This window comes from Tachysurus fulvidraco, chromosome 4, assembly GCF_022655615.1.
Source record: "Tachysurus fulvidraco isolate hzauxx_2018 chromosome 4, HZAU_PFXX_2.0, whole genome shotgun sequence".
In the NCBI taxonomy this organism is placed as follows: domain Eukaryota; kingdom Metazoa; phylum Chordata; class Actinopteri; order Siluriformes; family Bagridae; genus Tachysurus; species Tachysurus fulvidraco.
In genome coordinates, this window is record NC_062521.1 from 22,154,983 (window position 1) to 22,178,986 (window position 24,004).

Here is a 24,004-nt window from a genome sequence, read left to right on the forward strand (position 1 = left end):
TATTGTACATGTACTGATAGATTTATCTGCACTTGTTCCTATGCATGCTTCTTTCTACTGTTTGCACTTCTGGTGAATGCTAAGCAGAAGCTCGTTGCCATGTACCTGCACCATGCAATGACAACATTCTTCCCTTCTATCTTTCCTTTCCTTCTTTGGTTCATTCCATCTACCTTTCCTTCTTTCCATCTTCTATCAATCTTTCTTTCTAGCCTTCTTTCCATCTTTCCTTCCTTCTTTTGTTCCTTCCATCTTTCTTTCCTTCCTTCCATCTTTCTTTCATTCCTTCCATCTTCTATCCTTCTTTCCATCCATCCATCCATCCATCCATCCATCCATCCATCCATCCAGTATTTTCTGTAATAATCCCATAATGTCGCCTCAGAGACCTTTCTCTTGGCACGGTTGCCTCCTCCTTGCTCGTTACACATATATTCTGAACTGATAAATTTCTGTAAAGCTGCTTCGTGACAATGTCCACTGATAATACGCCAAATACAAGTGAATTTGCACTGGAACTGAACTGAATTGTTCGCTCTGCACTCCTATGCATAAAGCGCTACGTAGGGAGTAACACACCTGATACGTCAGTGACTTGCCAACAATTAATGTTTGACTTACTATTAAACGACTTGCTGCACATTTTCCACCACATCAGTACAACTAATGAAAAAGAAAACTACTAGATATAAAAAGCTGCTTAAAGAAAAACACAGAGAAATGTTGTGTTGTAGATTACGATGTTGAATTTATTAATAAATGACATCCTGCATTTTACCTTCACTGCATCAATAATAATGTAATTGATGTCATTAATATTAAGATTTAATTATTATTAGATCGTGTGCAATGTACAAGTCTATAAAAACTACAATAGAAACAATAAGGTATTAAGTGTAAGTTCAAATGAAGCTGATTTATGTTACAGCCAACACTACGGTCTGAGCCGCGCTGTGTGTAGATTATAAAACATATTAAAAAATCTTTTGACTAATGGGAGCTGAGAATCCACTGTGCTCAGGTATCAGTGTAAAAGTTTAAGCTCCTTTCTAAATGTTGTAGAAATATCCTCTCCTTTTACCTTCCGCCTTTATAATTACCTGAAATGCTTTTCAATTGAGAATTGTTTAGATTATTATTTCTCTTTCTGTTGAAAAACTAATGCATTCTAGCTTGCAATGTTGGGGTAACCATGGACAATCAACTGTCCTTTTCCTCTCATGTTGCTAATGTGACTCGCTCATGTCGGTTTCTTCTCTACAACATTAGAAGGATTCTGCCATTTTTGTCCACATAGACTGCTCAGGTACTTGTTCAGTCTCTTGTCATTTCTAGACTGGATTACTGCAATGCACTGCTGGCAGGTCTACCTATGAACACAATCCGTCCTCTGCAAATGATCCAAAAGGCAGCTGCCCGGCTTGTTTTCAACCTGCCAAAGTTCTCGCATACCACCCCGCTGCTGCGATCCCTCCACTCGCTTCCAGTAGCTGCACGCATCCGATTCAAAACACTGATGCTGGCCTACAAAGCCAGAAATGGACCAGCTCCCTCTTACCTAAAAGCCCTCATCACTCCTCGCACTGCACCCGCAACCTCCGATCTACCAGCACTGCTCGACTGGTTCCACCATCTCTCAGGGTAAGAGGCAAGTATACTACAAGACTCTTCTCTGTTCTGGCACCAAGGTGGTGGAATGAACTTCCCCTAGAGGTCCGGACAGCTGAGTCACTGGCTATTTTCAAGCGGCGGTTGAAGACCTACTTATTCAGGAAACACTTCAACTAGCACTTCTTTCCTTATCTTTTGCATTTAAAATAAATAAATAAATAATACAACCTTTGACACTTTTTCATTGTAACTTAGAACAAATGTTTTAAACTCATGGTATCTTAAGTATGTAACCTAGTGAACCAGCATTAATGTATTCAATGCTAGAGATTTAAGCACTTATGTACATCGCTCTGGATAAGGGCGTCTGCCAAATGCTGTAAATGTAAATGTAGTTGAATTGTGTTTTTATTTTTTTTAAATAAATATAATGGCGGAATAAAGAGGGCACGTTGAAGTCAGCCGGTGGTGTAAATAACGTGCTCACCTTCTCGTCTATCGTTTCTAAGGACCCGGACTTTCTCGATTTTCCCGAGCAAGGCTCCGTCTTCAGCTGGAGAAAGAACCGAAGAAGAAGCAAAGTGCATTTAAAGGTGACGGCCACAAAACAGACATGAAACAGAAACAGGATGCGCGTGTACTTTTTGTCAATCAGCTAATCAGGTCATGTCCTGACAGAATAGAGGAAATGACCTCGAATCGAGTTCTGTACTTATTACAAGTCAGGGAAATGAAGGAAATAAGGTGCGTCTGCTAGAGGGACGAAAGGAATATGGATGTGTGTGTGGGGAAATCTTGACTTACGGTTGTCGCTGTAATCGTCCACGAGGATGATTTCTTTGACGAGGTGGGGTGGACTCTTCTTCAGAACGCTGCGGAGAGAGGACCAGGAGTCAAAAGGGCTTCACATTACATTGTGTACTTTATCCGTGTGGCTAGACTAAAAGTTATCAGCGGGGGCAAATCTGGTAATGACGAGCAATGATCTGTGGTGTTACGCTCACCTTGTGGAGTATTCTCTAATTCTATGTAATCCAAACACAGTAGACTGTACAGAGACAGCAAAGCGTGTGGAGCTGCCGTGCTGAAATCTCACCTCACTACAGTGCGCAATAAAGCTGATCGAGCTTCGTTATGGAAGGTGATCACCACGCTGGATGCAGGCAGATCCGTCCTCCACTGTTTATGGCGACAGCTGACAGAGAGAGAGAGAGAGAGAGAGAGAGAGAGAGAGAGAGAGAGAGAGAGAGAGAGAGAGAGAGAGAGAGAGAGAGAGAGAGAGAGAGAGAATGAATACATTTGTAAATTTCACTCATCCTGAAGGTTTTGCTTTGGTGATTAAGTAATCAATATTTCACCCAATTAAAATAAAGTAGTATAATTAAGTACATTTCCCCCCAAAACGTGAGCAGGAATCCTTAGAAACGACACTGCCTTCTAAAATCCATGTCGCTTACAGCAATTTGTTCTCCTTAATTAATTTCTGAACAATTTGAGCAAGACTGTTCTTAAATAAATAAACAAATAAATAAATAACAAACACATGCGCAAATAACAAGCTCGAACACTTGTGCAGCTCTGATGCAACACTGAGCATGAAACACAAGCACTAGGGCTAATCAGAGCATTACAGTGAGCTCAGTGTGAGTTCCAGCGATACTCCGTGTTCGCTTTTTGACCAAATGATAGAAACAAGGACTCAGGAATGCTATTCATTAGATTTAAAAAATAAATAAAGAAATAAAAATCAGCTGTTTCTATGGCAACGAACACAACACCAAAACAAGGGTGAAACAATATTATACCGTGTTTTGTTAGCGCTTTAAACAAGGCAGCTGAATTCTAGCAACTGCATCATGTGACATTAGTATAATAATAATGCCAGACTGTCTTCTTTTTTATGTCCTTTAAATATATTGCCTTAAATGTTCTTCCAGTGAGCTGATCACATTCCTAACCGGATACAATGCTTAAAAATGTGTTGCAAGTAATATGAAGCAATGAACGTAAAATGCTAATGATTTGTTTTAAATGGATACAATTACCTCTAGTAATGCGATTTCGGTTTTAGCCTGACAGTGTTTTAGGTTATTTATTATTTTTCCATCCATCCATTTGAGTTCTGCACACCAGCTGAAAGCTTTCTATCTGCTGTTTAGAGAGCAGTGAATAAAAACACACTGCACATTGTGTAACAGCATTGGAATGGACAAAACATGGTGAACACAAGATGTCCTTAACAATCTGTGCTGCCTCGAGCCATTGGGGTGAAGTTCTTGAACATCAGTTTATATTTGGAAAGTCAGAACTTTGTAGGTCTGTCCATCTCAATAAGCTTAAGAACTGGAGTTCCTCTTCTCTTGTATTATACTGATATGACTCAGTGAGCAGAGACCTGTGCCGTGTGAGCGTCAGACCCTTGCTGAGGTCTTGCGCAAACCGAGTTATTTGAAATAGATTATTTTTCATTCCACAGACGAGTCCGGTATCAGAAGGTTGTGTTGTTTTACACAAAATCACCATCCTCTGCGTCTACATGTTTTCCACCAAAACACCTTCAACAACATTTAAATCATAATAGATAGAACTGCAATTACTGCAAGCACAACTATAACTACAACTAAAACTATCATCTGAAATGCTTTCGAATGAATCTAATCCAACCAGACCCTACAACAAGAACTACTACTACTACAGTAACAAAAGCAGCATCCTTTTTCCACCCTGCACATCTGGACACACAGGTTTGAACGTGACCCCTGTGGGGTTAATCCTCTGGCCGTGTCTTTAGTTAAAGGTGACAAAGCCTAAGCTCCTCTCAGCTCTCAGTATCACTGGCTGTGCTGCAGATCTGAGTGACTCAGCAGTGATGTCACGGTGGCATGTGTGGCAAGGTTTAGTCTCAGACCACAGTGAAGGTGGTGTAGTGACCTGATCTCACTGACAGAAAACAGGAGAAGACAAAATATTTATTTATTTATGACCTAGATGGATGTGCAAACTGGAATGTGGATTCTATTTATAAATGGATTTATTCTATGCACACAGATACACACCTGAAGAATACACAGTTCTATGACTATCAATATGCTGACACACATACAAAGAATACACAATTCCATCACTATGCTGACTTGAAGACAAACATTTCTCTCTCTCTCTCTCTCTCTCTCTCTCTCTCTCTCTCTCTCTACGACACTCTCTCTCACCCACTCACTCACCCGCACTCTCTCTCACTCACTCACACACTCTCTCTCTCTCCCACTTACACACACACTCTCTCTCTCACCCACTCACTCACACACACTCTCTCTCACCCACTCACTCACACACACTCTCTCTCTCTCACCCACTCACTCACACACTCTCTCTCACCCACTCACACACACACTCTCTCTCTCACCCACTCACACACACACTCTCTCTCTCACCCACTCACTCACACACTCTCTCTCTCACCCACTCACTCACACACTCTCTCTCTCACCCACTCACTCACACACACTCTCTCTCTCATCCACTCACTCTCTCACCCACACACTCTCACCCACTCCCTCTCCCTCTCCCTCTCTCACCCACTCAACCAGACACACTAGAGTACACATTTCCATCACTGTACAGACTTAAAACAAGCATATTCACTCGCACTCACACACACACACACACTCTCTCGTGCACAAACACCCCCACACGCACACTTTTTTTCTCAAAAAGCTCCTGGAGAATAATAATTCAGTTGATCGAATACTTTTGTAATTGTTGCCATTTAATAATCATTTGCAGTTTCATGCTGATACTTTACAGGTTTGTCCTCTCTCTCTAGTGACTCACAGTTCATTCAGCAGGGTGTATTTCTGATTAATTACATCTGCAATGCTGCTCGAGTCTCAGACTCCAAACCACGACTCCTCGGAGAAATCAGCCACAACGCCAAAAATATCCACATTAAAAACACACGCAGTGAAACGTCCTCTAAGGAATACAGAGCATATGCTCTCCATCATCCCTTCCCTTTTAAATGCTTTAATAACAAAGGTCAAACATCACGTGTCTCTCTCACCCCAGTAAACACCTGCACAGCCAAATCTATCCAGTGTTTTATTAATAACAGGATGAAGACACACCAGCAAAATCCTGTTTAATGTGGAAGCGCAAGAGCAGCACAGAAAATCTTTAAATATCTACTAAGGGTGTTCTCAGTCTTAGCTCAGACACTCAGGTCTGACCCTGGATCGATCTGTTTGAGGGTTTAATCACGGATTTGTATTCACACAATATTTTAGGCTACAGCTCTATCAGACCATTTTTATTCTACTTTTGCTGTGGAGGATTTTTTTTTAATTAATTTGAATTTTATTAATTACATTTAAATTCAAAGGAAAACCATCTACATCAAATGTATCAAATGTAGAATAGAAGCCTTTATTCTGACACACACATTACAGCACAGTGAAATCCTTTCTTCACATATCCCAATTTTGAAGGTTGGGGTCAGAGCGCAGGGTCGGCCATGATACAGCGCCCCTGGAGCAGTGCGGGTTAAGGGCCTTGCTCAAGGGCCAAACAATGGCAGCTTGGCAACAACCAGAGCCTTAAACTCTTGAGCCACCTTTATAGCGCCTATAAAGTATATTACATTTTTTATACATACATACATACCATATACATACATATATATATTTATTTATTTATTTATTTATTTACACAAGTATTAATATAGAATGATATGAATGTTGATGTAATTGATTTAAATACTGAGCAGCAGAGCAGACGCAGCCTTTTGGTTGAATCTGCTTGCTTCTAAAAGAATAATGCTGCATGGATGCATCCTTTGTTAGCCAAAAGCTTGCTATTGAAGCCTGATGTGTATTTTCTTTAATATGCTGATTGATCTAAAGCAAATATTTGCTGAACTCAGCTGAAGAGAACCTCCTGATTTCCTGAGATTTTTATTTTTTTTAACTTTTTTATTTCATCCATGTCATGTTGAAATCAACGGTCACCGTGGTGTGATGGGAGCTGACAAACCGTTATTAGTCTTAAATTATGGGACTGTCTGCCATACACAGCAGAAACAACAGAAATGTGTTAATAGAATTCTGTCACAGCTGCTCTTATGCAAAAAAGAAAAAAAAACCCAGTACAACACAATTTAATTTCTAATATATAATCATTTCAGTTCCTGTGTGGGACAATAATTTTCATGCCTCTATAATGTCTACACTTTTAGAAGCGCTTCATGTTTCTTTTTACACGCACGCCATCATGGCTCAGAAAAACAAGGCTGTATTTAGGCCATTCCCGGCTCTATTTGTATGAAAGGTACTGTATAGAATATACTGAGAAATATGCCTTCTTTTTATTTCCAATTTGAGCCTTGTCCCAAATTCCTCACGCTGTCTTTGTCTATTCAGCTGCACAATGAGCCGTTTCTGTCTTCTCCCTGCTCCTGGATTGGAGGGTAACTGTATCAGGCAGCGATCTCAAAACTCTTTCATCAGGTATTCACATTAGTCCGTTATATTCAGCCTGCAATTTTTCTTCCTACAGAAGCGAACAATGATTATATAAAAACCTAGAGTGCACTTTTGAGACTAGAAAAGGAAACAAATAGAAACTAAGCAAATTCGAGTAAAGTAGAAGGCTAGAGTTAATTCAACCATTTCTATTTCTAACTAATTCAAATTCTAATTATTTGTATAGCACTTTTAATAATTCCCATTGCCTCAAAGCAGCTTTTCAGTATAGAAACAGAAGAGAGGGAAAAAAGAAATAAATATGTATAAGAAGAAGAAATAGAAAAATTAGAATAAAAAAAATAAATGAAATCATACAATTAAAGTATAAAATTAATTTTTAAATATTAATTTCAATTTAAAATACTATACATCTCTCCCTATCCTTTACGAGCAAGCCGGAGGTGATGGCGGCAAGGAAAATCTCTGAGTTATGAGGAGGAAACCTTGAGAGGAACCAGGCTCAGAAGGGAACCCATCCTCATTTGTGTGACACACTACAGAAAATAATGTAAATGTAAATAATGTCCTTTCTACAACAGTTTATAATAGTGCAACCGAGAGCTCCTGAGGAACTAATAAGTCAGTGCAAACTCTCCCTCCCTCCCTCACCCACTCACGCTCCCTCCCTCCCTCACCCACTCACGCTCTCTCGGTCACCACAGACCCAACACTAATTTCTTCTTGTCAAAGTCTTCAAATGATTGCTGATAAAGACCAGACCAACTAAGCAAGTGATAAGTCACCAATTACGTCTTTCCATCAAGAACTCTTGTCTGCAGACTAAAAATGTATAGTCTACACACTAATGCATGGTAATAACAGATGAAGGCTTCCTTTTGAACACTTTGCATCACTAAATCTTAATCGGCGTTCCGGTGTTATTTAGTAAAAACCCATTTAAAAATCCTCTCTTATCAGCCTAATAAACAAAACAACCATTGTGCTGAACCTTTAAACAATGAGGTTCTTTCCTGGTGCTTACAGTATGATATTCACCACCAATTTGATTCCCTCTAGTCCAGACATGGGCAAACTACGGCCCGCGGGCCATATACGGCCCATTGGGCTTTTTAATCCGGCCCACTGAACTTGTCCATGTTATATTATTAAATTAAATTTTATTATAAGACACCACAATTGTTTTACCTAGCTGTAATTCCCATCTTTCCCCAGCAGGTGGTGCATCCGAAGACATTGACCCTTAAGTGTGATGCATTACGGTTACTCTCTACTTCATTTTGTCGCTTTGCACTTTCAGCCCTTCAGTAAAAATGTGCAGACCGAAGAAAAGAAAAATAGACAGAGAGTGCCGAGTGTTCAATAAAGAGTGGACAACAAAATATTTTTCGCTGAAGTCCGATCAACAGCTGTATGTCTGGTATGCCAAGAAACTGTAGCAGTTTTTAAAGAATACAATATCAGACGTCCTTTTGCCACAAAACATGCAACAGTCTCCACAAGAACGGGCGGCTACAGCTCAGAGATTGACGGCTAATTTACAGACTCAGCAAAACCTTTTTCACAGACAAACTGCGATTCAAGAGTCAAGTACTAAGGCTAGTTTTTTGCTGGCATTCAAATTAGCAAAGAATGCATGGTTGAGACAACAGGTCTCTTGTATCTGGAGAGCAAAGGCAAACTTTTATGCTGCACTTAACAAAGCCACGTTTCCATACCTCCGGAGGATGGCACAGAAGATGCTGACGTTGTTTGGCTCAACCTGTGTGTGAACAGACATTCAGCGTCATGAACATCAACAAAGCTCGTCACAGATCCAAGTTAACTGACCAAACCTCGGATCTATCTTGAGAATTGCAATTTTTACAATAAACTAAGCACAATGGTGTTTTGCTGCCTGTTAAAAGCCAGATCTTTTCATGTAATGGTTTTTACATTTAATTTATATTAGTTCACACAAACACACCAATCTCCTATTCTGGCCCGGCCCCTCTGTCAAATTTTAGAAACCATTGTGGCCCGGGAGTCAAAAAGTTTGCCCACCCCTGCTCTAGTCTAATCAGTAAGCTGTACTGTGTCCAGAGATTGAATCTCAACATGGCAGGAATTCAGACCACTTTCAAGTCACGCATGCTGTGCAAGCATGAATGCCAAAACTGCACGCAAAACTTTCTGCCATGCATCCAGTGCCCACTCACTGCATGACCTGACAGCTCAGAGCAGGTCTTTAAAAGGAACTCAAGCAAACTGCCCAGACAATGGAACAGAAACATGGTCTTTATCTTGGATCATTTGAAACTTTATACCAAACTAAAGCTTCATTACTAGTGTTGGCTCCAAAAAAAAAAAAAAACCTGGACATGAGTCAAGAACTATGATATCCGCTAGAAGTGAGGGATGTCAAACACATCTCTGTGTTTATTCACAAAACGAACGTTAAATGGTAAAAGCACTGAAAATCAAGCTGTACAAATGTATGGATTAAGAAGTCAGCACGGAGACTTTTTAAATCCGATTCAAAGAATATATATTTGACTTAGTAGATAAGTAATTGTGACTTAAACTCAAGGCTGTTTTTCCTTCTCCATCAGCTTTATCTTGTTTTCCTGAACACAGGATGTACACACAGAACCCTGAAGTATGCTGTGGCAAGTCTTACCATTTCTCCTCTATTTTCTTCCCAATTTGTCAGGATGGTCCTTAATTCCCTTTACTACCCAACTCTATCATATCCACTGTAGAGGGTGAAGGCTTCCTTCATATCATATGAAACTATCCTCTACGTCTTTCTAAACTGCATTTACATTAACTGCATTTTGCAGACGTCCTTATCCGGAGCGACGTACAAAAGTGCTTTGGAGTCTCTATCGGTGCTGACATTACCACTGGTTCACTAGGTCACAGACCATCAACCTAGAACTCCGTTGTTTTTTTTTGTTTTGTTGTGTGTTTTTTTTTTAATATACACATGAAACAAACAGAGAAAATAAGCACTAGTTTAAGTGTTTCACAAAGAGCTTGTTCTTCACCCGCCATTTGAAGATAGTCATTGACTCAGAAAAGAGTCTTCCTGTATGCCTACCTCTGCTGCCCATGTTGTGTAACATAGTCTAAGGCCATGCTATCTAGTGGCTGGGGTCACTGTGAGTCTCTTGACAGCACAGACACAGAACAGCAGGATTCAAACTGGCTGTCTCCATTAAAACACCACCCACACCTTCCTGTTGTTTGACTCAGGAAACAAGGAAAATGAAAACATATACTCACCACCAACCGATGTTCGGTACAGAAAAAGAAAAATTAAGAAAGTAAGATGCAAATGTAGTGCAGGTCAAATATGTTAACATTTCACATTGCCTACGACTCGGCTGATTCGGCTTCCGTTCGCTGAAACCTGGAGCTTCGTTTCAATAAGACAATATGTTGAGCAAAATGTTGAGGCAAAACGGTCAGATTATTCCAAACGTGCACATTTGAATAAAACATTAACACGACAAAAGTGTGTGCAAAGCCACTTTCTGTGTGGTGGGATTAAAATGCTCATTTATGAAAGTGTCACCAGTTAGAACACTTTAATGAGCCTTTAGCTTTTAACTTATTTTCTTGAAATACCTCCAGAATGGGAAAAAAATTATTCAATTCAATTTAATTCAAGTTTATTTGTATAGCGCTTTTTACAGTAGACATTGTCTCAAAGCAGCTTTTACAGAGCATAAACATAGAGCAGAAGGTAAACATAATTAATGATAAAGGAAAAACGAATAATAAAAGTAAAAGAATTGACAGAATAAAAAATTCAAGATTATTATTATATATAAATAGTTCACAAACTGTATGTATTTATCCCCCTATGAGCAAGTCTGAGGTGACTCAGGCAGCAGTGGCAAGGAAAAACTCCCTTAAATTGGTAAAGGAAGAAACCTTGAGAGGAACCGGACTCAAGGGGGAACCCATCCTCATATGGGTGACACTGGGGTGTGATTGTAATATGCAGTCAGATAAATGTTGTATTGGTGTAAGGATCATGGACTTCGGATCTCCTTAGTATCACAGAGTCTAAATGGAGATGTCTCAGGATTCTTAGAGTCGGCCTCGGCTCAGTGGACGTCCACAATTGAGAGTTACAACACAGCCCATGTTATAAGACCTTCTGCCTTGAAGTTTGGCTGAGGGCACAAACACACCGAGCTTTATAGAGTCGGCACTAGGGTTGGGAACCGAGAACTGGTTCTTATTCAAAACCGGTTCTGTTTTTTAACCGGAACCGTACGGAATTTTTAAGTTTCGGTTCCAAACACGGTTCTGATGCGATGACGGGCAAAGCGCTGGGAGTGGTCACATTAAATAGCCATGTCTTACCTCATGAATATTAATTGTTTACGCTGTTTACAGTCACGCAACCAAATTAACGCAGTTTACCACAGAAATCAGTCACTCGCGCTGCTGTGCTGAGGTACGCTTTGTGCTAAACATGTCTAAAAAAAAGTCTAAAGTGTGGATTCATTTCCAAAGCTACAACAATGAAGCAAATCTACCCCCTCTGAGAGGGTTTTCTTCACAGCTAGAGATACAATAAGCCAGGAAAGGTCTCGTCTTCATCCAGAGAAAGCAGACATGTTCATTTTTCTTTAGAAAAATTGCTAACTGTTTTGCTAAGTTCTAATTCTGGATGTTAAATTTGATGTTGGATTTATTTAAATTTAAATTGATATAAATTGAAATGCTCTGTTTAAAATATTTAAAGAGTGATAAATAAACACAAATGGAATTGTTTAAGTATTGTGCATTATTTTTCACATTTCTTTTATTATGAAATCGGAATCAGAACCGGGAATCGGAAGGCAGAACCGGAATCGGAAAATTTCTTTTGATACCCAACCCTAGTCGGCACAAAGAATTACTGATTGTTCGTGTCAAGTGCTTCAGCTGATTAAAAAAACCCTTCTATATACACTAGAAGAGAAAGGAGGTTCTTGGAGGAGGTCGTCATCTTTACTGCCCTTCTTAATGTTTAATAGATCGCAGCAGTGTTTATTCAATTAGCTTTTTTCGGGTCTCCTTGACAAATGATCTGAGGTTCAAATGAAGCTGCTCACTTATAGCTTATATAAATAATTCCGTTTTTAGCTGCAGTCATATTGATTTTAAAGGCATCTTCGGTGAATTAAGTTTTAATCGTTTGGGTTTATCTGCAGACCGCAGCATGTCTTTCCTCGCCAATAGTACTAAAAAAAAAAAAAAGGCTGAAACAGGAAGCAACATGACAAGGACTAATTGCATTTCTCAGCCAAAGGAACAGCTTGCTTTCACATATGCTACGTTCTGCCTCAGAGTGACCCCAAAAACACTGTTTTAAGGTGCATTCACATGGACTCGGGGACAGAAGTGTTGTAAGTGATGTAATATATATATATATATATATATATATATATATATATATATATATATATATATATATGTAGTATATATATATATATATATATATATATATATATATATATATATATATATATATATATATTAATGCCGTAGAAGGAAGGCAAAACAAAGTGTGAGGCCTGAATTACACAGTGTTCACTAGTCTTGAGTAAACATTTAGTTCAGCTTTGTGCTTCTTGTTGACTTTAGCCCGTAATTCCATGACTAATGTTCTTGCAGAGACTTAGGCTGATGGACTGCCTGGATTCGCTAAAGCTACAACAGACAGCAGAACAAGAAGTGGACTTGAGAAAATCAATAACTGGACCATTTCTGGAAGCGCTAAAAACACTAGGCTTATAAAGAGCAGATCCGTAATCCAAAAGTTTAAGAGATGAGCATGTTGTCGCAGTAACCAGATCCAGAGATCGGCTCATGAAGCCTCATGCAAATATAGGCTGCTTGAATATTTACAGTGGAGCATTGTTCACTTCTACAGAGTGAACTGATGCTTGCCAGATTCCCTGCTTATTCAGACAGGTCAGCTAGAAGTAGCTCTAAGTAGTTGAGCTGAATGTGTGAAATGTATTGTCCTGAGAAATTCTGGAAAAAAAAGTGGTCTCGGATGTCATAGAATAAATTACTGCATCTTGACAGATGGCAGAAAATGCTGTCCCTGTTGAAGGTCCCTTTTTCCTATCTGTTAGTATGATCATGCTTATGTAAGGAGTGGACTAAGGATCAAGGGGATTCCTCTCTCTGACTCCACTTCCTACATGTCAGCAGTAAGTCATGGAGTCCTGGGAGTGCTCCACAGCTTCCCATGTTAAAACACAGGCTGACATAAATAGACCGTATGTCCTGCCTGCCAAGTAGCAACCTTCTGGGACTCAGTACATTGCTGTTGAGGAGACAGCATTGTGCGCTGGTGTTAGAAGAGATAAGCAGCTGAATCCTCCTGCTGTTCATTTTCCAACCACTTTAGTCTTTCAAATCACTGTGCTGTTCATCAATGCGTTCAGCAGCAATACAATACTCATACACATATAAAACATTTCGCAACTGGTCATCGTAGATTAAACGTGAACCTGGTCAAATCTGAACATTCTGAAAACATGGTTCAGAAAAACAAAAGAAAACTGGTAGCATAGTTTGGGTCCATTTCCACAGTCACAAGATCTCAATCCAGTTGAACACCGACATGAGATATTGGAATATTTTAGATTCAGTCCCACGGTGTGTTACCTGAGAAAACCTTTTTTTTTTTTTTTTTTTAAATATCTGCTATGCTAAGCTATTTGGATCAAAAAGTGCATGTTATTTGTTGGTACCTTGAACAGAGAACAGCACTCCAATTACTGTTTGGGACTCAGACACACCGGGACTGAGCTAAAAAAAAAAAAAAAAAGTATTCGTTTAGTCATGCCTTTTATAAATAGTTATTTCTTAGGTAAACACGCAGACTTAGAGTGTTCACAAGCATAGATTATTTGGTGAACAAGAATTTTTGGATATAAATTACTCCGACGGTTATGTATTCACTCAGGTTTGTTGACGGCGAAGTGGCAGGCTACTTTATGTCCCAGGGCACCCTTATGGCTGTGACACCTTCTGGCTCTCCCATTTCTTTATGCTGTCATAGTTAGTCTTGCATTCTGCACACTGTGTCCTAAACCATTAGGCAACATAAAGTACACCTAATAATCACTGTTTTTCTCTTTGGAATGAAATAATTACAAACAGGTTTGTAATAATGGTTAGAATTACATCTGCTATCTTAGATTTGGAACTGCAAGTCTCCTTCAGTGAACAATTAATAACTTTGACACAAGTTGAACAAAGGGGAGATATTCTACCAGCAACTGAGAGATCATATTTAGAACGGTGTTTATCCCTCCAGTATGGAGCCAGAGCACACCGAAGCTGTTCGGACAGCTTGTATCTGCTCAGCACTTTACTAACACGCTCTGTGTTTTGCCCTATTATTTGTCCGTCTGTATATTAACTACACCTTGTAGGTATAAAAGTGAAAATGATTAGTTTCTAGAAAAATGTCCATTACACACAATGACTAAGATGGCAGAACTAAAAGCAGGAAAACCAGTCAGGCTGATTGGCAGTACCGGGTTAATATGCTCACGCACTGCAGTCTAAAACAACATTAACCTTTCAGCCGCAGGTTTCAAACCTACCGAGGCCACTTTTATTTTTAGAATTGATGTCTGAGTTTAGCTCCTGAATTACGCCCATTGTTAGCCGATGTTAATTCGCAGTCACTATGTAGCACTCACATAGCAGGATATCTACTATTCTGGCACAGTAAGTGCTTAAAGTACACACACTTTCCCTCTGACAAACTGTCAAACTTTCTGAGCTGTTACTAATGCAATACTGTAGGACAGCTGTGTGTGCTTGGAGGACAGCTCTTTCTGCCCAGTTCAGTCCTAACAGGCAGCAACAACAGGCCAGCCTTCAATTTTCACAGCGAGCCTTTCTACCAACCTCCATCACTTTTTCCATTAGACTCGTTTAGAGAGGCATTTTATGTCCTTGAATTTCATAGTCATGGAACAGATTAAATAAGCTCTAGGTATTGGACACCTAACTGTCTTCCTCCATCATCTCGTCTTCTATTGACAAAAATAATGTAGAAAAGGCCCAGCTGCATTAAAATAATGCATGTCTGTTCTATGGTGGCTTTCAGTTAACCATGCTAATGTGCTGAATAAAACAGACAGGCTGCTATTCGAAAGACTTCTCTGTCTGGCCATAATGTAGGCTTTAGATAGCCTTGTTCTAAACAGATACAGCTTTCATGAAATTAAAAAGAAATGATGTTTAATACTTGAACAGACTGAATCTGGCAGAATAATACACTGGCAGAGCAAAATGAAAAGCTGTGAATAGACCTGCTGTTCAATCCCCCAAAACCTTCCAAGCCACACTGAGCTATTTCCAAGAAACATGCAGATGAAGCAAAGATGGTGAAAGACAATAACAGTGATTAGACAGAAAAAAATATGCTTCTTTTCTCTCCCACCAGGGTGCCACATAATCATCTCCTGGTCTAATGATGTGGCTTCTGCTAATCGTAGAGCAGAGTGGGTGTGGTGTGCATCAGACACACAGTGCTGCATGGTGCTAGTGAGGAACAAGAGAAGCTCTGCTTGCATTATAAAATTGCTCTGCTTGCATTATAAGTACCGAACAATACTTGAGTCAGAAAACACAGAGACAGTCATAATGATTTTGAAAGGCAATTAAGACAACTTGGGAGTAGTAAGGCCCTTATAACAGCATCAGAAAACCTTAATAGGAAAGGTCTGCAAGCATCCTACATGGTGTTACAGAGTGGCTAAGACGGGCAAAACGCATGCTATTGTGGAGAACTTAATTCTTCCTGCTGCAGCCGATATTGCAGATGTTATGCTTGGGGAAAAGGCCACAAAAAATACAGAAGATTCCGTCATCAGACAACACGGTTTCACGTCGCATGGCTGATATGGCAGAAGACGTTTTAAAACAACTATTGCTTCCCATAAAATCCAGCGATTTCTACACTTTACACGCGCTGATTTCTACACCCTTCTCGACAACATACCTATGTGAAAGTGGGTTTTCAGCACTTACCAGCATAAAGAACAAATATCGACACAGACTGCATAGAGAATGATTTAAGACTAAAACTGTCTCTGATACAACCAAACATCCCAGAGTTATGCAAGTCATTTCAATCACATCTTTCTCATTAAACGGTCAGTCATTTAAAAAAAAAAAATAATTAAAGATTTGTATACTAAAGTTGTGTTATTTTATGAAGGTACACGTGTTTAAAATGCACGTTTTAAAAAAAAAATCAAGACCACAATTATGAGAGTTAGAGGGGGTACGCAGAATGATGTTAAATCCCTTGGGGGTGTGTGTGTGTATGTGTGTGTGTGTGTGTGTGTGTACGTGTCTGTAAAAAGTTTGGGAACCACTGGGTTAGAGGATTCAGAAGAGGAAACTGGCTTACTATCAGTATTACTTTAACAGCTGTATGCCTGCACTGTATTCCCCTGTAGTACTGTGTTTTAGAATGATTGGATCAATGAATGAATGAATGAATGAATGAAGTAACAAAATAGACAGACTGGGCTAACTCACTGGTCATGTCTGGTGTCTGGGACACCGCGGTCCATTCGCAGTTTGTCGCTCTCCACTTGGTTGAACTTGTTTCGGGCGTACGGATCCTGGCCTGGCTTCACCACCGTCGCCCCCACATAAAGATCCTGATCAAAGTCCTGCCACCTGACTTTACCTGGAAACACACACACAAACACACACAGTGCTTATTATATTTATGGGTCCAAGCACCTAAATCAGCTAAGACTACTCATGATCTAGGTAACACTGAGCTCTCTGACTGTAATAAATCCTTTAGGTTCTTTCCCATAACCTGTGATCAGTTACCCACTGCTGCATGGTGCTGCCTACTCCGTGAGGCATTAAGTCCCTTTCTAGAACCTTCAAACCTTCAGTTGTCCCATAGCGGTGGAACGAGCTTCCAACCTCATTCCAAGAATCTGTCACTCAATCTGTCACTTGCTTGCATTTCCACAAATGTAAGTTGCTTAGAAAAGAAACGTCCATTTAATTAGACAAATTATCCCACTCTGTACAGATGTTTTTCTGGAATGTGGTACATGAGTAAGAACCCCTGCTCTCAAAGACTTGGTCCAAAAGGAATTTGGGTACAACATGGTTAAGACATCACTTCTAGCCAATTACCAGTTTGAGAAGAGACTCGACACAACCTGCTCGTCACACATTCAATCTCCTCCCATCAGGTAGGCGGGTCAGGACAATAGCTGCTCTCCTGTCTATGCTCAGGAAGTTTCTCTTCTGAGGCAGTAAACATCATGGGCAGTACACAAGATGTGTGTAGCATGTGTCCGAAGTGAGCGCTTCGCTTTTGTTGCACGCTTGTGTGTGCATGTTAAAAAGCACTTACTGGAGATACAATGCCAGTTCTACTGCCTTTGACAAGGACAAATCACTCAGACTATAAAAACATGATACAGGGAAGCATGAACCTGAGCTGAACATTAAAGGAAGCCAAAAAAGGATTTATATGGAATTAATGTCAGAACCAGTAGCTGAACTGATTACATTTTGGTATGAACCCAAACTGGGTCAAGATCACAGCAAGGTCAAATGTCTGAAAAAGCTTTTCTTTAATAGGTTCCTTCATGTAAGTTGTATATTAAAGGTATAAAGGTCATACAAATGATTATGTCATATTATTATTTGAATGGTATTTTGTTTTCTTCCCATTTCTCTTTCTTTGTATTTACTTTTGTTTTAGCAGGGTGATGCGGGTACCTGAGTGATCAATTTGTGTTCGCCAAACACCGTGACGCGTGGTGACGACAACGCGTGGATTCACCAATGAGGGCGCCCTAGTTGATGATTAAAGGGCACACCTGTGCAGGAGGCGGGAATTCTCTGGCACGCCACATGCCCTTTTGTTGTTTGGTGATTGACTCGCATGCTTGTTTTGCCCTGTACCATCTTTGTCTTAATTTTTGTTAGTTAAATCTGTGTGTTCATTGATAAGTGTTAATGGCCCTTTCGATCTTTTCTCTCTGGTGTTTATCACTGTTTCGGTTATCTGGTTGATAAAATGACATTACTAAACAGGGAAAGAAATAAAGGACAGGTAAGATATCACGTGATGTACATGTGCCACACTGAGCTATCAATCTTTGTATAGAACACTAGGTTAGTGACACGTGCCACTCTTTGTATTATTGTTTTTAGTAAGTGTAGTGTATTTAGGGCGTCTTGGACGCTGGAGATATTTCTATTTGTTCAATGTAGGGTTTTTTTTGTGAATATTGATGGTTGAGTTAGATTAGAAGTTTTGTTTGTTATAATTTCTTTCTTTGATTTGGCACGGTCTTGTTCTTTTCTCTTGTCCCCGTTCTTTTGTGAATTATTGTTGGTTTGTTTAACGAATGTATATAATTTGTAAATTTATGTAAATAATTACTTTTTGGATTAGTTGGTATTGGGTTCACTAAAATAAACAAAAGCGTTGTTGACTTAATGGTGTGTAATTATTTTCCAGTACACGTTCAGTGTTTTGATGTTACACCCTTGTTTTTCCTAGACAATTAAAAAAAAAGGGTTTGTAACAATGATCAACAGTAAGAACTAGAGTCCTTTGGTGGTGTAGGCATACGATACCAGAAGTGTCAATATCCTATTATACGCTTATCCACCAGCGTAAACGCAATAAAATGTCACATTTTACAGTGATGGATAGATGGATAGATAGACAGACATATAGATAGACAGACAGACAGACAGACAGATAGAGACAGACAGACAGACAAGAAAAATGGATATATAGATTGTTTTCATGGTCATATGTGATGTGTTGTAGATTTCTTGTATATTAAACTCAGTGCAGAATAAATCATTATCTAGCAGTTGCTTTAAGTCAGTGAGGATTCTTGTGTCTTCAAGAAATAAAGTTCTGTTTTCGCTTTGGGTGAGGAAGTTTACAAAACTAGAAGTTTTCTTGTTTTAAACCCATTTAACAAAGAATCATTTCTCAGCTCAGGAACGGCTGTAGTTTCACACTTCATAGAGTAACTCAAAGAAAACCTTGCAATGTGGAAGGCTTTGGGAGGCCACGCGTATGGCAAATCTCCATTTCAGTGTCAGGAACAGCAGCTGTCTCTCCCGTTGGTTAAATGAAAGTTGTAGTAATAGCAATCAGGTCAGTGAGACATATGGCAGAACTCGATTCATTTGTCTCTTTTAACAGAAGCCTGGTGGTTCTTATGAGCGTCATAATTAGCACATCTGTCTGATTATAATCTTCTATTAAAGTGCAATCTTCCAGAAGAGAGCTGATGCCTAAACTAAAGCCAAACTCAAAGTGGGGTTAAATAAATAGAGTGCCCCTACACACGAAGACATTCATTCAAACTGAAAAATCATGCTATTCTAAAGTGAACGAGACGATGACACAGAAAGCAGGTGACAAGCTTGACCCTTAACTGCTGTGATTTGATTGACAGTTTTTTAATGATGTAGACTCAGTAAGAGCAATGACCTTGAGTGAGCAAACTACTGCAACTCGGACCCTCGAGCAAATATCACCAGGTGCGATTAGAAAACAGACTCAAAACAGAAGACGGAGTCAGATTCGTTATTTCGGTGAAATAAATTTATTACACGCTGCCTGGCAAAAACCGTCAACATCTGAATTTAACTATGCACCCATTACTCTGGTAAAGGGTAAAACTGGACACAGACTCCATGACCTTTTTCCATTGCTCAAGAGTCTAATCTTCGCGCTCTATAGCAAACTGAAGCCTTTGTTTCCGATTAGTCTCACTACAAGTGGTTTTCTTACATCTACATGGCTGTTCAGACCCAATCCCTTGAGTCCTCTTAGCATTGCACATATAAAAGTGCTCTTACTTTCACTATTTATATTAGGAAAACAAAAATGAATAGAAATACGGAGTAACAATGTGGCAATAAATAGAATATAATGTGCAGTTATGCTACACATAGTAACAGTAGACTGCTGCAATACCCACCATTAACTAGGTTGAAAGTGGTCACAGCTTTAAAGGTGGGGTGCACGTTGTTTGAGAAATGCTTCAGAAAACTGAGTAAAAGAAATGTAGCCAATAAGCATAGAGCAAGAGAGTGTTCAGTGCGCATGTGTGACATTAGCCGAAAGCGATTGAAACATTGACATGTCGGTTGAAAACGAAAAGCAAAAAAAGGCTTACAATAAGGCAAGGAGCAGGACCCGTGTTAATATAGGATCAGCTTTCCAGCACTGGAGAGACCTCAATGTCCTCCGTGTGAAACGGAGATAAACCTTTCATGGTAAAACACACAGTACTACAAAAACACATATGTATTACCATAGTATTACTCCTTGAGTTCATTTATTAATAAAAATATACCCTCGGTCAGCAGGTTCCGTCATAATAGTGTTATAGCCTGGGTTACGTATGTATGTGTGGGGCAGAGCTAAAACAGGGGTGACACCCATTTGGGTTAGGGGTTTCAAACATTGTGCACCCCACCTTTAAGAGGAGGTAGATAAGAGCGCAGAGAGCTTGCGTTCGCATTCACGGGTATCTCGATACAGTTTTAGTGTAACCAAACTCATTCACATACTACAGGCAGACTCACGAATCGAGATCTCGGTACCGCAGCATACGTCCTAGTCCACATGACGGCATTCACATTAGTAATTTTCGTAAAATGAGAACCTTGCTCTGTTTTGGACTAAACATAATCAGAGAAACTGCTTCAGGTAATGGAAGGCAGATACAAGTGCATATGGTATCACTCATCTCTCTGCAGGACTCAACCTCAGGTTACCGTGGAGACGCCACGACATTTTGTGTAACATTTCTTGGTTTAGTACGAGAAATTTAGTAATAATCCCGCAGCGTGTTTACATGAAGCACTGGTGTTCAGGTGGACTCGTACCTGGTGGGAGGGTTTCCAAACTCTGCGCTCTGCTGTCTGTGTTGCTGTGTGCTTGAAGCCTACTCGAACTGAAGCCACTCCAGTCATCCTGTCAAAAAAACAACAACAAATAATAATGATTTTAACTTTATGAGTTGCTTTATGAACCTCCTATTAATCAAATCACCAGTGTTTTGCTTTCTCATGGACCACGACAAATATTGCCACGTTCTGGCAACATAAAACCATTTCTTGGGGAAAATGGGGGAACATTTTCAGACATGCAGTCAGTAGAATTTAATAGAATCCCAAATAAGTTTGCTTAACACAGATTGTAAAGGTCAGAGATGTTACTAAGACTAATATAACCTGCATAGGACATAAAGGACACAAACTCTGCCCGGTGAGAGTGGACAATCGTGAAGATCACTGACGCGTTCTGTCTCTCTTCCGATCATCTGAAGCTAGACGTCTTTTAAGATTATTAATAGTCACACTGTCAAAGGTGATCCCAAAACGTGATAGAAATCCATCACAAAACGTGCCAATACGTGTCAGATAACATGAAGATCCCCTAATTATAGACTGCATAAAAATTATTTATAAATTAAAAAAAAAAAAAAAAAAAAAAAAAAAAAAAAAAAAAAAAGATAAGCAAACATTTCACAAACAAAAGCATTCTTTAAAATGCACTTGGCGTAATAAGGAGAATTTACCATCCGTTAGCATGTTTTGTGTTGTTTACAATTTGTGATTGAACCTTCTATTTTCTGGGCTGTTTTTCTAATTGTATTTGATATTGAGGTTTCTATATGTGCACCAATTGTGTGTCCAAGTGCATCTAAAATACAAAGCCGTTATTTTCAACCCCTACACATCTGTATCAGGTTTTCCCAGGAGAGGTAAAAACATCTCCCACTGAAAGCCATCAGTGACCTGTAAACTTTTAGATCAGACTTGTGGAGATCGAATAATTCATTTGTTTATATTGATTGAAAATGTCAGATAAGAAAATTGCTTCCATTTGACATATGGAATGAAATGGTGGTCTACATGTAAAAAGGGTTAAATACACTGTAAAATGAGAGAGATTTTGCTCAGCTCTCATCTTGGGGATGAGTGCACAGGCTCTGCTGTGATTTGTTTGAGGCTCAGCTGGTTCAAGTCTGTGTATCCTTCTGGCTTTCCAGACATGAATTTTCTGCCGAGTAGATACCAGCAAGCCGGTAAGGGTTATCACACCAAAAATGTGTGCCTTCACGTATCGTCCGGGGTTTCAGCATGAGGTTTAGGAACATCTATTGTACATGGGAGCTTCTAGTAATCCTTGGGTATGAACCAGTGGTACAGAAATATCCAGGCATGTTTTTTTCATTAATTTTCATCCCTTTTCATTAATTGGAGCTCGGGCTACTGTACAGTTGTTTGAAGCGGCGTAGTGAATCGGCTCAGCGGGATTGTGAGCTAATACACACCTGCTGTGGCGAGCGAAGAGAAGAAAAGTGAAGTCAATGAGTGGAATTGTACAAACAGCGCGAGGTTGAAGGTCAAAGCTGACAACGTTGATTATTTCATTTCCTGGTGTTTATTAAGAGTGAAATCACATCAGTGTTCGTTTTCGTCATGTTACGGTCCTTGATGCCTGTCCAACATCTGACCGGCGAGACGATGTGTAAAGGACAAGGAAGAAAAAGAAGCTTCATTCCATCCAAGCAGAAGCCACAAGTCTAATGAATGGATTAAAACTAGACTAACTTAAGCTGTCGGTCCTGCTTGACTATAACAAAAACCTTGAGATAAGACCGGACACATCAGCACTAGCAACCTACTCTAGGCCCAATTTACTAAATTGACTAAATTTACTAATAAATAAATAAATAAATAAATAAATAAATAAATAAATAAATAAATAAATAAATAAATAAATAAATAAATAAATCCTTTGACACTTTTTCATTGTAACTTTGAACAAATGTTTTAAACTCATGGTATCTTAAGTATGCAACCTAGTGAGCCAGCATTAATGTATTCAATGTTAGAGATTTAAGCACTTATGTGCGTCGCTCTGGATAAGGGCGTCTGCCAAATGCTGTAAATGTAAATGTACTAGTTTAGTTGTTGTTGTTATTATTATTGTTGTTTTTATTATTATTACTATTATTAGAGAAAAAAAAGACGGTCATCCATTTCATTGAGTATAATTTTATCTACAGAAACATTCAACATGATTGTTTACTGAATGTTTAAAAAAAAAAAAAAAAAAAGGGAACAAACAAAAAGACACTTCTCCTAACCATTATGTAAACTATCACTAACTGGTTTATAGGCTGACGTCGAAGCCGTCGATAAGTACAAAGAGCTCCGAGGGCGTTTTCGCACCAAGTCAGTTTGCCTAGTCCGAGTCCATACTTTTGGTCCGTTTGCTATTTAGCTTGGCTTAGATTCACACTGAACTAACAAGAAAAGAAAACATTTGCTTAGAGGTGTGTAGATGCATACGTGGCTTAAAGTGTTACTCATGAAAGTCACACAGAAAGCATGGCGATTAAGGAAAAAAAATGGTTTATTTTATCACTTGGGTTGAAATGATGACGATACTGCAGTCATCTGTACCTGGTGGTCAATGGTGCCAAACAGGCTGGGCTAGGAGTTGGAGGGACAGCATACGCTCCCTCTATTCCTTTCTCCTGTCAATCAAAGCAACAACATTGTGTATGATCCATAATAGAGCATGATAGCTTCTCTCAGCTCACTGTGATTTAACTAAGATGAAGCCCATGTGAAGTGAAGCGAGGCCGCCTCGAGTCAGACTGGCCGTCTTGGTCTGCACCTACGAGCGCTTACCGTGTTGTGTTCTCACTTGGACGTTAGGAAAAACACACCAGCGTTCAATTCACATGGACAAACCTCTGTATATTGGGAACACAACAGGTGCCATTTTGTATTTTTGACTGAATTCCTCTATTTAATTGCAAGACCTAATATTATTATTATTATTATTATTA

The 24,004-nt window shown here is 39.4% G+C and overlaps 1 protein-coding gene across 2 annotated transcripts in view; it reads right to left on the reverse strand.

Annotated features, from left to right (window-relative positions):
• The window catches only part of galnt2 (UDP-N-acetyl-alpha-D-galactosamine:polypeptide N-acetylgalactosaminyltransferase 2), a 90,249-nt gene that overhangs the window by 20,826 nt on the left and 45,419 nt on the right, over positions 1-24,004 (reverse strand). For both annotated transcript variants that reach the window (XM_027145892.2, XM_027145894.2), the window contains exons 2-6: positions 21,021-21,108; positions 16,653-16,806; positions 2,708-2,806; positions 2,416-2,483; positions 2,099-2,164 (exon numbers count right to left, since the gene is read on the reverse strand). In XM_027145892.2, coding sequence (XP_027001693.1) covers positions 2,099-2,164; positions 2,416-2,483; positions 2,708-2,806; positions 16,653-16,806; positions 21,021-21,108 — 475 coding nt within the window. The remainder of the gene's footprint in view (positions 1-2,098; positions 2,165-2,415; positions 2,484-2,707; positions 2,807-16,652; positions 16,807-21,020; positions 21,109-24,004) is intronic.